Consider the following 18,349-nt stretch of genomic DNA (forward strand, 5'->3'; position numbering starts at 1 on the left):
GCTTCTTTGTTTAAAATGAGCGCCTTTTAGGACCTGCGAATGACGTCGCGGCTTCTGATTGGTCGCGTGCCGCTCATGTGTCCGCCACGCGACCAATCAGAAGCCGCGACGTCATTCTCATTCACTAAACTCCAAATTCTAGGAATTAAGGACCTGCGAATGACGTCGCGGCTTCTGATTGGTCGCGTGGCGGTCACATGAGCGGCACGCGACCAATCAGAAGCCGCGACGTCATTCGCAGGTCCTAAAGGCGCTCATTTTAAACAAAGAAGCCTGCCGGTTACCAGCGTGAAGTCCAGGGGCCGCCGGAGAGGTGAATATATCAATATTTTTTATTTTAATTCTTTATTTTACACATTAATATGGATCCCAGGGCCTGAAGGAGAGTTTCCTCTCCTTCAGACCCTGGGAACCATCAGGATACCTTCCGATACTTGGTGTCCCATTGACTTGTATTGGTATCGGATATCGGTATTGGCGATATCCGATATTTTTCGGGTATCGGCCGATACTATCTGATACCGATACTTTCAAGTATCGGACGGTATCGCTCAACACTACTTGTCAATATCCTGGCCAACTGTTTGCATTATATATCCTTGTACATAATTCAACCTGTCGTGCGCCTTTCCAGTCGTTCTAACAGACCTTAAATTATACCGCTCCTTTTGTGTTTTTGCCTCGATGACCAACATTTGGAGGCTCGAATATTAAAAGGACTCTCTGCTCAACCCTTCTCCTCAATCTGCAAATGTAGCGATACCAAATGTGCTTTTTATTTCTTCATTTTTAATTGGTGAGGCAAAGGTCCGATCTATGAAAACATTAAATTAATCAAATCTGTAAATGGCATAATTAAGAAAGAAATCCCCAATTGCATCATTGCAAAAATGAGTAATAATACGAGGCAATCAAAACATCTCATCTATCTAAAAAAAAGCATCAGCTCAGGGCCCAAAAAAACAAGCCCTCATATCGCCCCAAATCCCCAAAATTGAAGATATTACTTTACAAAATTGGCGACATAAGCAAGAATTTTTTTCTCTCTCAAAACTAAAACAAAAACTATGCATGCTTGGTATCTCTGTAATCATCCTGACCAGGAGAATGATATCCAGGTCATTTTTACCCTAAAACGGGAAAAAAAAAGTGGAATTGCACACTTTTTTTTTTTTTTTACTTTTTTTTTCCTGCTGTCCAGGACATCACATGATGAAATGGATGTCATTCAAAAGTACAACTCAAAACAAACCCTCATATGGCTGTCAACAGAAAAGTAAAAACAAAAAAAGTTATGGCTCCTGCAGTAAGGCTAGGTTCACACTGCGTTAGAGGTGTCCGTTAGACGGACTTCGTTACACCGTGGTGTAACGTAGTCCGTTAACGCCGCCATTAAGTTCTATGTCAGATGCATGGGCATGTGCCGTCATTGAGTGACAGACCCTGGGACACGGGCTGCAGCATTTCCGCGTCCGTCACCGCTAGCGCAGATAGATCATCTGCTATCAGCACTTGCGTTAACAGCAGCCAGTTAACGTATGTGTTGAACGGGCTGCTGTTAACGCAATGTGAACCTAACCTAAGAGAGGGGGGAAAAAAAGCACCGAAAAGTATTCGGCCCCCTTGGTTATTATTTTACATTTTTGTGGAAATTCAAAAACTGAAAAGTGGGGCGTGCAATATTATTCGGCACCTTTGACTTAATACTTAATGCAAGTCGCTTGGGGTATGTCTATATCAGTTCTGTTCATCCAGAGACTGAAATTCTTGCCCATTCTTCCTTGGGAAACAGCTCGAGCTCCGTGAGGTTTGATGGAGATCGTTTGTGAACAGCAGTTTTCAGCTCTTTCCACAGATTCTCGATTGGATTGAGGTCTGGACTTTGACTTGGCCATTCTAACACCTGGATACGTTTATTTGTGAACCATTCCATTGTAGATTTTGCTTTATGTTTGGGATCATTGTCTTGTTGGAAGACAAATCTCCATCCCAGTCTCAGGTCTTTTGCAGACTCCAACAGGTTTTCTTCAAGAATGGTCCTGTGTTTGGCTCCATCCCTCTTCCCATCAATTTTAACCATCTTTCCTGTCCCTGCTGAAGAAAAGCAGGTCCAAACCATTATGCTGCCACCGCCATGTTTGACAGTGGGGATGGTGTGTTCAGGGTGATGAGCTGTGTTGCCTTTATGCCAAACATACCGTTTGGCATTGTTGCCAAAAAGTTTTGGTTTCATCTGACCAGAGCACCTTCTTCCACATGTTTGGTGTGTCTCCCAGGTGGCTTGTTGCAAACTGTAAACAACACTTTTTATGGATATCTTTGAGAAATGGCTTTCGTCTTGTCACTCTTCCATAAAGGCCAGACTGTCCCACCTCAGCTGTAGACCTCTGCAGTTCATCCAGAGTGATCATGGGCCTCTTGGCTGCATCTCTGATCAGTCTTCTCCATGTTTGAGATGAAAGTTTAGAGGGACGGCCGGGTCTTGGTAGATTTGCAGTGGTATCATACTCCAATTTCAATATGATCACTTGCACAGTGCACCTTGGGATGTTTAAAGTTTTGGAAATTTTGTATCCAAATCCGGCTTTAAACTTCTCCACAACAGTATCACGGACCTGCCTGTTGTGTTCCTTGGTCTTCATGATGCTCTCTGTGCTTCAAACAGAACCCTGAGAGAATCGCAGAGCAGGTGCATTTATACGGAGACTTGATTACACACAGGTGGATTATATTTATCATCATTAGGCATTTAGGACAATATTGGATCATTCAGAGATCCACAAGGAACTTCTGGAGTGAGTTTGCTGCACTGAAAGTAAAGGGGCCGAATAATATTGGACGCCCCAGTTTTCAGTTTTTGAATTTCCACAAAAATGTAAAATAACCAATAAATTTCGTTCAACTTCACAATTGTGTTCCACTTGTTGTTGTTTCTTCACCAAAAAGAAGCATGACATGTGGGAAAATGTTGAAAAGTTCCAGGGGCCGAATACTTTCGCAAGGCACTGTGTGTATGTAATATATATATATCAATCGCCATCTGCATTCTGATAAACAATTTTTAATTATAACCATTGCACTGCCATATTGACTTCCATTTTATAAAAATCTGCATTCTGATATATATATATCATATATGCGATTGCTGTATTTGCTATTCCCCAACTACTAATTTACAAGCTTGAGCACTTACACTTGGTTCTGAGATCTCCTTGTGAAGCTGCTGGTTTCCTGATCCAGTAGGTCTTCTTACTTCCCTCTCCGGGGATCTTTTGCAGGTAGAACACACTAATCATACAGCCTTGTGATTAATCTCGTACAGTTCACTGCATGTTCTTTCTCTTCTAAATCCAAATATATTTTGAATATCCCTTGGATATTGACTTTCTTTTTTTTTTTTTTTTTTTTTCCCCCCCTCAGTATTACCCTCTAGAAGAAGTCTTGGCTGCTGAGTATTTACTTGAAGAATTCAGGCCTGACTTGATACAAATGGTGCTTGATAAACTCAGGCCAGAGAATGTCCGGTAAGTTTGCTGGGAGACCACGTCCAGCTAGTGATGAGCGAACGTGCTCAGATAAAGTGTTATCCGCCATGCTCGAGTGCTAAGAGAGTGACGTCAGCATGCTCAAAAAATATTAGAGTCCCCGCAGCTGCGTGTCTCACGGCTGTTCGACAGCCACAACACATGCAGCAGCGGGGACTGGAACATATTTTTCAGCATGCTGACGTCACTCTGTTAGCCCACGGGCATGGCGGATGACACTTTATCTGAGCACATTCACTCCTCACGATGTCCAGCACCTAAAGAGTCGTGACCTGACACAACCTTGCATAGTCTGTACTCAGGTTAGCGTGTCTTTCTGCCTACTTATTGTAACACCGAAGAAGTGTATTTTGGCATTGTACTGCCTATTTAAAATGGCTGTAACACTGGGCTTTTTTGTTTGTTTTTTTGGCAAAACTTGTGATTTGTTTTTTTTTAAAAAAAAAAAAATAGGGATTTTTGTGTGTACTCACCGTAAAATCCTTTTCTCCGAGCCACTCATTGGGGGACACGGGACCATGGGTGTTATGCTGCTGTCACTAGGAGGCTGACACTAAGCTGAGACAAAAAAAGGTTAGCTCCTCCCCTGCAGTATACACCCTCATGCTGGCTTCCAGAGACCCAGTTCAGTGCAAAAGCAGTAGGAGAATAACAACAAAATATCATGTAACATTAGAGTATAACATGTCAAAAACCGAAAAAGGTAACGAGCCGAACAGGCTAACAGGGTGGGTGCTGTGTCCCCCAATGAGTAAAGGATTTTACGGTGAGTACACACAAAAATCTTTCTCCTTCGCCACATTGGGGGGACACAGGACCATGGGACGTCCCAAAGCAGTCCCTGGGAGGGGAACAATACAACCAAACAACTCCGTGTACCATCTGACTACAAATGCGCGACGGCCGCTTGCAGAATAAGTCTGCCAAGGGCCGCGTCCGCAGAGGAATGCATGTGGACATTGTAGTGCTTTGAGAAAGTATGCAGGCTGGACCACGTTGCAGCCTTGCAAACCTGCTCCGCTGTTGCCTGGTGCCGGATGGGCCGGATGGCCCAGGAAGCACCCATCAACCGAGTGGAGTGTGCTCTATTCCCCGCCGGGATAGGACTGCCCCTGACCCGATAGGATTCCTGGATAGCAGATCGAATCCATCTGGCTATCGTGGCTTTAGACGCAGCCAAACCCTTTCTGTGACCCTCCGGGAGCACGAAAAGGGCGTCCGATTTTCTGAAATGAGCCGTTCTGGAAATGTACCTCCTAAGGGCCCGTACCACGTCCAGGGTACGAAGGGCTTTTTCAACCCTGTGTTTTGGCTGCGGGCAAAAAGAGGGAAGAATGTTGTCCTCGTTAAGGTGAAAAGATGAGACCACCTTAGGGAGAAAGGCTGGAGAAGGGCGTAGGACTACCTTGTCCTGATGGAAGGCAAGAAAAGGAGCCCGGCAGGATAAAGCGGCCAATTCTGAGACCCGTCTGATAGACGTCACGGCTACGAGGAAGGCAACCTTCCAGGAGAGGACAGAAAGCGGAACGTCCTGAAGGGGTTCAAACGGAGGTTCCTGAAGAACCCCCAGGACCAAGTTGAGATCCCAGGTCTCCAACGGCATTCTGTAGGGGGGTACCACATGGGAGACCCCCTGAATGAAAGTCTTGACTTGAAGGTTGGCAGCGATCCTGCGTTGGAACAACACGGATAACGCTGAGATCTGACCTTTGAGGGAACTCAGTGCCAAGCCGGAATCCAAACCGGGCTGAAGGAAATCCAAGATGCAAGGGATACAGAAAACGAGCGGAGGGCGACCTCGGAGCCTGCACCACGAGAAGAAGGTTTTCCAGGTGCGGTGGTAGATTGAAGCGGAAGACGCCTTGCGAGCGCTTATCATGGTGGGAATGACCTGCTGAGAGAAACCAGCTCGAGTCAGAATCCAGGTTTCAACAGCCACGCCGTTAAACGTAGGGCCCCTGAGCTCTGATGGCAGATCGGCCCTTGGCGAAGCAGGTCTGGGCGGTCTGGTAACCGCCAGGGGACGTCGGCTACGAGCTGAACGAGCTCCGCGTACAAAGCGCGACGTGGCCAATCTGGAGCGACCAGAATGACCAGAACCCCCTCCGTCTTGATCTTCCGGATCACCTTCGGCAGTAAGCGAAGTGGAGGAAACACGTATGGGAGTTGGAACTGATGCCACGGGGATATCAGCGTGTCCACTCCGTTAGCCTGGGGATCCCGAGAACGTGCAATGAAGTTGTGAACCTTGGCGTTCAATCTGGACGCCATCAGATCCACGTTCGGGGTCCCCCAGCGAAGGCAGATCTGCCGAAAAACCTCTGGATGGAGTTCCCACTCCCCCCGAGGCAAGGCCCTGACGGCTCAAAGTCTGCCGCCCAGTTTTCGACGCCCGGAATGTGCACCGCGGAAATGGTGGAGTGGTTGGCTTCGGCCCAATGAAGAATGTGGGAGACTTCCTGCATCGCCGCCCTGCTGCGGGTACCCCGTTGGTGATTTAAGTATGCCACCGCTGTGACGTTGTCCGATTGGGTGACCCGCGAGCAGGGGGTGAAAGCGTCTCAGGGCAAGTCTGATCGCACGAATCTCCAGGATGTTTATAGGGAGCCTCGACTCCCGAACTGTCCAACGACCCTGGGCAGAGTGGTGAAGAAACACCGCACCCCAGCTGAGGAGACTGGCGTCGGTAGTTACCAGTAACCAGGGGATCGGGAGAAAGGACTTCCCCTGGAGGAGAGATGGACCCAGGGTCCACCATACAAGAGATTGTCTGATCCGCGGAGACAAAAGGCAAGGACGATCGAGGGATAAGGGACTCCTGTCCCAGTTGTCCAGCAGAGCCTGTTGCAAGGGGCGGAGATGGAGTTGAACGAAAGGAACCGCTTCGATTGCTGCTACCATTTTGCCCAGGATCTTCATGGCGAACCGAATGGGTCGCGGGCGAGGATGGCAGAGCGTCCGGGCTCCTTGCTGAAGCTCTTGGGCCTTGGACCGAGGAAGCAAGACCAATCCCCTTGAAGTGTCCAGGATCATTTCCAGAAAGGAGATCCGTCGGGCAGGAACGAGGGAGGACTTGTCCAAGTTGATCAACCAGCCCAATGCAAGTAGAGGAGCTGCGGAGACACCATCACGTGTTTCTCAACGCAGGCAGTGAATAGCCAGGCCTTTCACCGGGAAGGAACAACCAAGGGAAGGGCAGCATCCAATAAAGGAAAACATCCAATAAAGGAAAACCACCTATGCCAAGCATGGTATCCATCCACAGACAGCTGTTTCGGGGTTTTTGCCCCTCATCAGTGTGGAGTAGGAAACTGGCTATCAGGAGCAGTGCCTAGTAGAAAGTCTATAAAGGCACGGATGATTGACCTCTTGGTTGTTCCTTCCCGGTGAAAGGCCTGGCTATTTACTGCCTGCGTTGAGAAACATGTGATGGTGTCTCCGCAGCTCCTCTACTTGCATTTGCATATTTGGGGGCAGTGTTCTGGATCACTGCGTTGAGAAACACGTGATGGTGTCTTCGCGGTGTTGGATGTTTTGGTCTCCACGAGGTCAATCATCCGTGCCTTTATAGATCAACCAGCCCAGGCGTGAAAGAGAATCCAAGGTAATATGGACGCTTGCCTCGCAGGCCTGATAAGACGGACCCTTTATGAGGAGATCGTCTAAGGCAACACGACCACTCCTCGCGAATGAAGAATGGCCATGACGGCCACCATGACCTTCGTGAATACCCTGGGTGCCGTGGCAAGACCGAAGGGTAAGGCCGTGAATTGGAAATGGTCCTCTAGGATGGCAAAGCGGAGTAACCTTTGATGTGGCGGGAATATTGGAATGTGAAGATAGGCATCCTTGATGTCTATCGATGCCAGGTATTCTCTCTCCATCGAGGAGATGACCAACCGGAGCGCTTCCATCCTGAAGTGCCGTACGCACTTGTTCAGGAGCTTCAGATCCAAAATGGGGGTGCACTTTCCCATCCTTTTTTTGGCACGACGAAGAGATTTGAGTAGAAACCTCTGAACCTCTCGTGTTCCGGAACAATGACCCCGCTCTGGCGGAGGGAGTGAATGGCGCAAAGAAGGGTGCGAGACTGAGCTCCCGAACTGGGGAGACGAGAGGGAAAAAAACGAGTTGGAGGGGAGACAGAGAACTCTATTTTGTAGCCAGACGACACCAGATCCCTGACCCATTCGTCGTGGATGACGGAGAGCCAGACTTGCTGAAAAAGTAGACGTCCGCCTACTTTGGTGGTATCGACTGGAGTCATTCCCGAGTCATTGTGAAGGGAATCTGGCAGGCCTGGAGCCTCTGGTTCAGGGTTGCCTAGGCTTTCCTCGCCAGGACTGAGTCGGCCTGAAAGAGGGACGAACGTCTGTCTGAGCGAGTGGATCGGTCCGATCTGGAAGAGGCGGCAGGATTGGACCAGGCTGGACTGCTACGAAAGGGCCAAAAATGAAAATATGGCTGGCGCTGGAAGGCCGCCTTGGGCCTCTGTTGGGGAAGAAACTTGCTCTTTCCCCCTGTAGCGTCGGAAATAAGCTGGTCTAGCTTTTCTCCAAAAAGACGCCCGCTCTGAAAAGGGAAATCAGACTTTTTAGAGGAGGAATCTGCGCGCCACTCTGAGCCAAATAGCTCTTCTGATAGTGATGGCGTTTGAAGCCGCCGTTGCTGCGCAATTCGCTGCATCGAGAGATGCGTACATCACGTAATCACCCGCCATGGCAATCTGTTTAGCAAGGTCCGCCACTTCAGACGGGAGATCCTGTTCTTGAACGGATTTCACTAGAGCATCTGTCCAGGAAACCATTGCCTTGGCCACCCAAGCCGCGGCGAAGGAGGGAAATAGGGAAGAACCTGAGGCTTCGTACACTGAGCGAGCTAGGGAATCTAGCTGGCGTTCAGTGGGATTCCTAATCGAAGCGCCATCCGGAACGGATAAGAACGTTTTGGAAGCAAGGTGCGAAACTGGAGGATCTACTAGTGGGGATTCCGTCCAGTCTTTCACGAGATCTGCTGAAAAAGGATACTTCGATTCCAGGGCCTTTTTGCCCGTGAAACGCTTATCTGGACGCTCCCTGTGTCGCCTGACTATATCCAGGAAATCTGGGTGAGAGGCGAAAGTCTTATGAGAACACTTGGTTCTAGTAAAGGAGATTGAGTGGTCCGGAGCAGAATTAGGGTCGTTGTTCACTTTAAGCGCGTGATTGACTGCCTCAATGAGGGAGTCGACAGTGGATCTAAACTCCGGAGCATCCGGGTCTAAGGATACTTCAGACTCGTATTCAGAGTCGTGAACGCTACGAGCCCCCAAAGAGGGTGAGCGAGAGGTAGAGCTGCCAGAAGCTGACTGGCGTGGTGAGCTCTCAGGAGAGGTAGTGTGGATCCGTTTTCTGGATGACCATGCCTCTTTCCGGAGAGAGCGGCCCCTGCTGGCCGACGATTCCCCTGTTAGGGAGGGATTTCTTAACACGTGCAAAGGATTACCCCGCTCCCCAGGGGGGTTCTGAATGGATTTGATGGCATTGGCTAAAAAATCCACGGACTGCGAGAGTGACGCGACCCACGCGGGGGGACTAGGTACGCCGGGGTCGGTGGAGGGCTCCTGGGCACATGGGGCATTGCAGGCTGAGCAGAGGGGGGAAATTTGAGGCCGTGGAAGTGGAGCTTGGCAGGTGGTACACGCAGAAAAAAAGGTCGTATGCACCTTAGAGGATTTTTTAGTCTTTGACTGGGACATGGTGTACACTAATGCAAGATAGACCTCAGGGTCTATAAACTAAGGAAGCGAGGACGGCGCTGCCGGGGAGAAGCTGACGTGGTCTCCTTACCCGTGGTCCTGTGTCCCGCAGAGGAAGAGGGAGACGGCAGGAGGAGTAGGCGACGGCCGGCGTGCACAGCGCTGCACGTGGGGGAAGCTGCGGCTGGGAGAGCTGGAGCTGCGGCGTGCAGTGAAGAATCTAAGATGGCCGCCGAGATCAGGGGGAGAGATCTCGCAGACTGCGAAAAGCGCCAGGACCGGGGGGCGCCGCCGCAGGATGACGCGAAAAAGGGGGCGGAGCCTATCTGGATGCAGCCTGCAGCTAGGCTGAAGCCGGGGACTAAATTTGCGGCTTCGGCCTGGCGCGCATCCGCTGAGTACCGGAAGATATGGGGCCCAGAGGAAAAAAGTGCGCTGCAAAGAGGGAGCCCTCCGGACCGCCAAATGGCCGACCACACTACCCCCCCCCCCCCCTGAGGTACTTACCCCGATAGAGAGCCGCGCAGGGGGGCAGAAGCTGCTGCACACAAGGAACCTGGTGAGGTGTGCCTGGGGCGATAAGGACGGTGCAGGGGTTGGGGAGCCTCCATCCACCATCCCCCTGAAAGGGGGGTGGTGAGGAACCGTCAACCACCTGCCATCAGCCGCATATTCAGTGGTGATGCAGTGGGGGCTGCACGGACGCCACAATGTAGAGTGCCTCTGATCAGCCAAGGAAAAAACCTGGTGGGCAGATGTCTGGCAATAGGCCTGGCTGCAGAAGAGGATACGTGGAGGACCTCCATGTGCTCGTCTGTAAGGGGGGGTGGGGGAGATTGCTCCCTAGAAAAGGCCCGTCGCCCCCAAAAATCAGCTCAGGCAGTGGCTTCCCACGTCGCAGGAGAGGGTCCGGAGAGGTGAACTCCCGTGCTCGCCTGTTGTTGGTTCTGGGAGATCGGAGCCTTGAAAGGTTCCTCGCCCCTTCGTCCGATAGAAAAAGGGAAAAAATTAAATCCAGTGTGCCTCCTACGGACACTAAGCTTGAACTGGGTCTCTGGAAGCCAGCAGGAGGGTGTATACTGCAGGGGAGGAGCTAACCTTTTTTTGTCTTAGCTTAGTGTCAGCCTCCTAGTGACAGCAGCATAACACCCATGATCCTGTGTCCCCCAATGTGGCGAAGGAGAAAAAAGCTATCCCGCACAGAATGCACTGATTTCACTTCATCAAAGACCATGGAATCGCCGAGTTATCAGTCTATTAATGCATTTCATGGAGGAACAATAAAAATAATTGGCCCCAGAATTTGTTGATTTTTATATGAAATATAAGTATTTAAACAGGGGTGATTACTAGTCCTCCCTAATACCTGTGATCAGAGCTCATACTAATCCGAATAGTCACTGTATGGACACAAGTATTGGGAATCCTGCACCTTACACCTACAGGGGCTCCTATGACATTAATATGGAGTTTGTCCCTCTTACGGCTATGACATTTTCTCCAAGATTTTGGAGGTGTAAGAAGGATTTTTTTCTTTTTGCCATTCATCCAGATGAGCATTTGTGAAGTCAGACACTGATGTTGGAGGAGAGGGCCGGCTCACCATCTCCATCTAGTCCATACCAATGGTGTTGGATGTTTGAGCTCTCACGTTCTTCCACACCAAACTCCCTCCCCAACCATGTGTTTATGGGTTTTGTGGGTTTCCTGTGAAACCTAAAAAGAGCCTACAAGCTACAACTTCCAGAAAGTTAGAATTTATAGTTGTCCTAAATGTTTTGTTTGCCGAACCAATAAGTTTTAAACGAAGGATCCGATGCAGACCTGCTGAAAAACCAGCCCATAGCATTATCCCTCTTCTACCACAAACTTTACTGTTGGCCCAGTGCTGTCCGGCAGGTAACGTTCACCTGACATTCGTCGATGTTCTTTGGAGTGATGCGTCACTGTCTTCTATCTGGCAGATGTCTTCCATCTGACGTCAGGCAGCGTGCTTGGTGATGTAAGGCTTACTTGCAGCTTTGCGGCCTTTTAAACACCACGCCATGAAGATCTTGGGCTGATATCAGACCACAGCGTTGGTGACTTTTCTGCACTCAGTTATTCCCCCCCTCCCCCTGTGTAGCGTTACGTGGTCTCCGCTTCGTGGCCGATTTGCTGTGATTTATTCCATTTTTCACAAATATGACTTACAGGTGATGGAATATTTCGGAGGGGAAAAAATGTCATGAATGGACTTTGCTTTCAATACAGGACCGCACTGGCATCAGAATGGCTCGTTCTAAAGGGCTCACTATCCCAAATATAGGAGGACGGCATGGTGGGAGGATACAGTGGGGGCAGGGGACAGAATGAAAACCCTGCAGTCAGTGATTGACGTGGCCTCATACTTGTGTCTATATGTTCTGCAGCCTGTTTGTTCTCCATCCTTGTAGGGTTTCCCCAGATTGTGCAGCACAATGTGCTGAAATCTGACCATCTATAATGTGTTCCCTTTGGGTCACGAGCATGTATCTCTCCGTTTTATAAAGTGTGTTTTACACCATATAACAAGGACATTTGGAATTTTGTTCTGTTTGCTTTTTTTTCTGTCATTGTAACAGAAGGGCCGTGCACAGATTACATGAGGATGTTCTGCTGCACAACATTTTTCTACCCTTTCTGCAGATTTGTGTTTAGTAAGCAGAGAACATGAGCTGAACACCCCGTACTAAGTGCCCATATGCTCTGATCTTGCCATCCTGCACCATAAAACTTGAGTTTTATGCTTTCCCCTCTGCCGCGAGCAAGCACAGGCTTGTTTACTACAGCAGAAAAGCCGCCCTGGAGACAGAAGGAACGCCATTACCTGTAGAGCCATTCTGGAGGGGACGCTGCCGCCATCTGTAGTGGCACAGCCGGCACGCTGATGAGGCGCCGCTGCAGACCCTGCGGGGAAGGCTCGCGCACACATGCCATTTCCCATCTTCTGCTGATCCCTTAACCTTGTTGCCTTTGTGGATTGATGTAGAAAGGACTTGTAGCTCCCAAGATTACTACTGATCCTGCACTTTTGCAGTTAATCTAAGCGTGGTGTGACTGCTGGCGGAGTGGCTGGATGGGAGTCTTGCTTGTTACTTTAACCCTCTGCAGCCTTTCCGTCCAGGGTGGATTCACACACACAACCTGTTCACATGCAGGACAATGCAGCGCTGCATCTCTAGCAGTAGTCCTAGATCAGACGTCCCCCATAATCAAGAATTAGGAGATGCTGTCATTCATTACCCTACAGCATGTGACAGTAAGTGCCCACTGGGAGTTCTTTCTTCAGTGAAGTGTCCGACGTTCTCGCTGACATCTCATGGAAAGGACGTTTATGATGCAGGAGATATCATTCAAGATGTGGAGGGGTGTCGTTGTCGTCAATCATTCCGGACACTTTGCTGAAGAGTGTCATACCTTCTACCCTATCTACATCATGGGTGCAGATCCAGGTGGACCAAGGAGCCACCAGCTCGCTGCTCCACCATTCACTCTGATCAGAGTCAGCACAGTGGGCACGTTGACATCCCTACCGGAATGGGGAGAGGTGAGGGGTGTGGGCAGCGCTTATTTATTTATTTTTTTGCTATTGTATGGGAATATACAAATATACTGTGTGTGGTGTAAGTAGAAAGGCAGGGGGATGCTGTGGGGGCCATTAGATTGTGTTGTGGGACTTTAAAGGGAACCTGTCAGCACAAAGATGCCGTCCAATCTGGAGGCAGGGTGACCTGAGCAGATTGATGTATAATTTTATGAGAAAAGATTCGGTATAACCTGTGTTTTTTTTTAGTCATTAAATCTTGTGTTCTTTCTGGGATTTTCATTCCAGTGGCGGTCCGACCAATGCCTGATGGCAATCTCTGTATGCACTCTTATACGCCAATCAGTCATTGATAGACCACCCAGATTGGACTGCATTTTGTAGGTGACCCTTTAATTTTAAAAATCTCAAAGCAGCAATTCAGATGAGATGACTAGTGGTGTTTTGGGTTTTTTTTTAATTATTTTTTTATAGTAGATTTTCAATTATTTTCTTCTATCGCTTTCTGGTGGGCAGACTAGAGAAGCTTTTAAAATACAATAGTAAGGGCTAGCGTTTTTTGTTTGTTTTTTTGTTTTGTCCTTTCAATTTTGAGTATTGACTTTCTTTTGTGTTGATAAAGATGTTGGTATAAATTGCCATGTGAATTTAAGGGTTAATAAAATTAATGATATAACCTTTTCTGGATCATAAGACTGCTGACATTTGAATATTGCTGACTGCTGACATTTGAATATTGGAGAAAGATAACACAAGCAAACACAAAATTCAATTTTTAAATAAAAGTCCTTTTATTAATGGAAAAAGAAATCCAAACCTACAGGGCCCTGCTTGAATAAGTGATTGCCCCCTAAACCTAATAACTGGTTGGGCCAATCTTGGCAGCAACAACTGCAATCAAGAGTTTGGGATAACTGGCAACGAGTCTTTTACAATGCTTTGGAGGAATTTTGGCCCACTCATCTTTGCAGAATTTTTGTAATTCAGCCACAATGGAGGGTTTCTGAGCATGAACCGACTTTTTAAGGTCCTGCTACAACATCTCAATCGGATTAAGGTCAGGACTGAGAAGGCCGCTCCAAAGTCTTAATTTTGCTTTTCTTGATCCATTCAAAGGTGGACTTGCTTTTGTGTTTTGGATAAATGTCCTGCTGCATAACCCTAAGTGTGCTTCAGCTTGAGGTCACGAACACATGGCCGGACATTCTCCTTTTAGGATTTTCTGGTAGACAGCAGAATTCGTGGTCCCATTTACCACAGCAAGTCTTCCAGGTCCTTAAGCCACAAAACAGCCCCAGACTATCACACTACCACCACCATATTTTACTGTTGGTATGATGTCCCTTTTCTTAAATGCTATTACTTCTGCGCCAGATGTAATGGGACATACACCTTCCAAAAAGTTAAACTTTTGCCTCGTCAGTCCACAGAGTATTCTCCCAAAAGTCTTGGGAATCCTCAAGATGTTTTCTGGCAAAACTGAGACGAGCCTTTTTTCTTATTGCTCAACAGTGGTTTTCGTCTTGGAACTCTGCCATGCGGGGCCATTTTTGCTCAGTCTTTTCCTTATGGTGGAGTCATGAACACTAACTTTAACTGAGGCAAGTGAGGCATGAATTTTTTTTATTTTTTGTTATTGTTTGTTCTTTTGTGATCTCTTGGCTGAGACGTCGCTGTGCTCTTGGAGTAATTTTGGTGGGCTGGTCACTCCTGGGAAGGTTCACCATTGTTCCATGTTTTTGCTATTTGTGGGTAATTTCTCTCACTGTGGTTCGCTGGAGTCCCGAAGTTTTAGAAATGGCCTTATAACCCTTTCCAGACTGATAGAGCTCTACTACTGTGCTTATTTGTTCCAGAATTTTTTTGGCTCACGGCATGGTCTATTTTTTTGTTAACTTTTTGGTCTACATCACCATGACAGGCAGATGTTGTTATTTAAGTGAATTCTTGATTGATAACAGGCATGGCCGTAATCAAGCCTGGGTGTGGATTGGAAATTTGAACTTCGCTTCCCAAAGATGTGATGTACCACAGTTTAATTAATTTTGGGGGTTTTTTTTTGTTTTTGTTTTTTTGTGGGGGGGTAGAGAGAGGCAATCAATTTTTCACACAGTGCCCTGTAGGTTTGGATTTTTTACCCTTTAATAATAAATACCGACCTTCATTGCAAAACTGTATTTTGTGTTATTTGTCTAATATTTACATTTGTTTGATCTGAAATATTGATGTGTGAAAAACATGCAAAAGAATAGGAAATCGGGAAGGGGTGTGTGTGAGTGATCTTCTACCTTTTCTAAAATATCAATTGGCAATTGTTTTAGTCCAGAATGCCATGTCCTTGCATTGTCCATTTTATTAAAAAAAAAAAAAAAAAGTTGCTTGGTGTGCGGCGTTGCATTACTTTTTATCTAGATTATCTCTTTAGCCAATACACTTAGGAAATAGCTGCTGCCATCTGAGCCTGAGACTAAACCCAACCGGCCAAAATAATTTGTATATGTCTTGACCTTTAGGGTGGCCATTGTTTCCAAGTCTTTTGAGGAAAAAACAGACCGGACAGAAGAATGGTACGGGACACAATACAAGCAAGAAGACATCCCAGCAGATGTTATCCAGGTTTGGAGATCACATTTTAATTTTTGTGTGTGTGTGTGGGGGGGGGGTGTTAAGATCTGACCTCTAGTTGTTAACATTGAAAATGTAATTACTTGTAAGAGAACAACAAAAAAAAGTGAACCTTTAAAAAAAAAGTCACCACGATGAATGTATTAGGTTACAGAAATCATCAAGATCCGCTGCTGGCAGCTCCCTTTACAGTTGTTGAACAATGTTTTCCCAGATGTGCTCCATGAGAGACCAGTCCGGAGACTACAATCCTAGGTGTAGAACCTTCATGAAAGCTTTTTCATGGTGTTGCCCAAATGGTCTCCAGATATAAACTAGAAATTGGTATAGAGGTCCAATCTCTACAGGAAGGAGTCCTGCTTTTGTCTTGGGTCCAATGAAAGCAAGAAATTGGTCTAGAGATGTTAACCCCTTCCCGCTGCGGCTTTTTTTCATTTTTGTGTTTTCGTTTTTCGCTCCCCTCCTTCCCAGAGCCATAACTTTTTTTTATTTTTCCGTCAATATGGCCATGTGAGGGCTTATTTTTTGCGGGACGAGTTGTACTTTTGAACGACACCATTGGTTTTACCATGTCTTATACTAGAAAATAGGAAAAAATTCTAAGTGCGGTGAAATTGCAAAAAAAGTGCAATCCCACACTGGTTTTTTGTTTGGCTTTTTTGCTAGCTTCACTAAATGCTAAAACTGACCTGATATTATGATTCTCCATGTCATTACGAGTTCATAGATACCTCACATGTCTATGTTATTTCTCCTTCGCCAAATTGGGGGACACAGGATCATGGGTGTTATGTTGCGGTCACTAGGAGGCTGACACTAAGTTGAAACAAAAAGTTAGCTCCTCCCCTGCAGTATACACCCTCATGCTGGCTTCCAGAGACCCAGTTCAAGCTTGGTGTCCGTAGGAGGCACACTGGATTTAACCTTTTCTTACCAGACGAAGGGGGCGACGGAACCTTTCAAGGCTCCGATCTCCCCGAACCAACAGGTGAGCACGGGAGTTTTACCTCTCCGTATCCTCTCCTGCGGCGTGGGATGCCACCGCCTGAGCTGATTTTTGGGGGGGCGACGGGCCCCTTCAAGGGCACCGATCTTTCCCCCCCCCACCCCCACCTTACAGACGAGCACATGGAGTGTCCTCCATGTATCCTCCTCTGCAGCCAGGCCTATTGCCAGACATTCTGCCCTGCCCACCAGGTTTTACCCTTGGCTGTTCAGAGGCTCCCGCATTGTGGCGTCCGTGCAGCCCCCACTGCATCACCACTGAGAAAGCAGATGATGGAAGGAGGCGGACGGTTCCTCTCCACCCCCCTCTTATGGGGATGGTGGATAGAGGCTTCCCCAACTCTGCACCGTCCTATCCACCCCGGGCACAGCAAACCTGCTGCAAGCGCCATCTTGGGGGCTCGGTTTTTTCGGTAGTTCTGGAGGGCTCATCTGTCGGGGTCCCCGCAGGGCTGCTAGGCGCGTTTTCCGGCGTGCCGGGCCGAGGCCATAAATTTAGTCCCCGGCTTTGGCCTAGTGCGAGCCGCATCCCGATAGGCACCGCTCGCATCATTTTGCGGTTCCGCCCCCAGACCTGGTGCTTCTCGCTCTACAAGATTACCCAACTCCCGGCGGCCATCTTTCTTCCTCTACATGCCACAGCTCCATCAATTCTGCACGTGCCAGCGTTTTTTTTTCTTCTGGACGCCGGTTTTCTCTATCAGCGCCACCTCATCTCTTGCGGGACACAGGACCCGGGTAAGGAGACCGCATTAGGTGCTTCCCTGCAGCGTTACCCTCGCTTCCATCTAGCAGCATTTCCTGTTACTTATATTGGGGTTTATCATGTCGGTCAAGGGCCAAAAAGACCACCAAGGTGCATACTACCCTTTTTTTTTTTTTTTTTTTTTTTACTGCGTGTACCACCTGCCAGACTTCACTTCCTCTGCCTCAAAGTTCCCCTCTCTGCTCAGCTTGCGATGCCCAATGTACCCAGGAGCCCTCTGCTACCACCGACCCCAATGTATTTAGCCCCCCTAAGTGGGCCGCACCACTGTCACAGTCCATGGATTCTTTAGCCAGTGATTAAATCCCTTCAGGACCCCTCTGGGGAGCGGGGTACTCTTTTTCCGGGGTTAAGAGATCCCTCCATAACCAAGGAATCGTCGGCCAGCAGGGGCCGCTCTCACCGGAAGGAGGTACGGTCATCCAAAAAACAAGTCCGCACTACCTCTCCTGAGCATCCACCACGCCAGTCAGCCTCTGGTAGCTCCACTTCTCGCTCACCCTCTCCAGGGGTTCGCAGCGATCATGACTCTAAGTAGGAGTCTGATGCATCCTTAGATCCGGATTCTCCGGACTTTAGATCTACTGTTGACTCCATCGAGGCAGTCAATCATGCGCTAAAAGTGGACGATGACCCTAATTCGGCTCCGGATCATTCGGTTTCCTTTACGAGAACCAAACGTTCCCATAAGGTTTTTGCCTCTCATCCAGATTTCATGGATATAGTCCGGCGACACAGGGAGCGACCGGATAAGCGCTTTACGGGCAAAAAGGCCCTGGAATCGAAGTATCCCTTTTCTGCACATCTTGTTAAAGATTGGACGGAACCTCCTCTAGTGGATCCTCCGGTATCGCGCTTGGCTACCAAAACGCTTTTATCGGTACCTGATGGGGCTTCAATTATAAATTCCACAGAACGCCAGTTAGATTCCCTGGCTCGCTCAGTGTATGAAACCTCAGGTTCCTCTCTATCTCCTTCCTTCGCTGCGGCTTGGGTCGCCAAAGCAATGGTTTTCTGGCCAGATGCCCTTGCAAAATCCATTCAGGAACAGGATCTTCTGTCTGGGGCGGCAGATCTTGGCAAACAAATTGCCATGGCTGGAGATT

At 48.2% G+C, this 18,349-nt stretch overlaps 1 protein-coding gene across 4 annotated transcripts in view; it reads left to right on the forward strand.

The window, feature by feature from the left end:
* Positions 1-18,349, forward strand: part of IDE (insulin degrading enzyme) — a 114,833-nt gene that overhangs the window by 63,329 nt on the left and 33,155 nt on the right. For all 4 annotated transcript variants that reach the window (XM_069753792.1, XM_069753791.1, XM_069753789.1 and 1 more), the window contains exons 11-12: positions 3,421-3,524; positions 15,361-15,463. In XM_069753792.1, coding sequence (XP_069609893.1) covers positions 3,421-3,524; positions 15,361-15,463 — 207 coding nt within the window. The remainder of the gene's footprint in view (positions 1-3,420; positions 3,525-15,360; positions 15,464-18,349) is intronic.

The sequence above is a fragment of the Ranitomeya imitator genome, chromosome 2, assembly GCF_032444005.1.
Source record: "Ranitomeya imitator isolate aRanImi1 chromosome 2, aRanImi1.pri, whole genome shotgun sequence".
Taxonomy (NCBI): domain Eukaryota; kingdom Metazoa; phylum Chordata; class Amphibia; order Anura; family Dendrobatidae; genus Ranitomeya; species Ranitomeya imitator.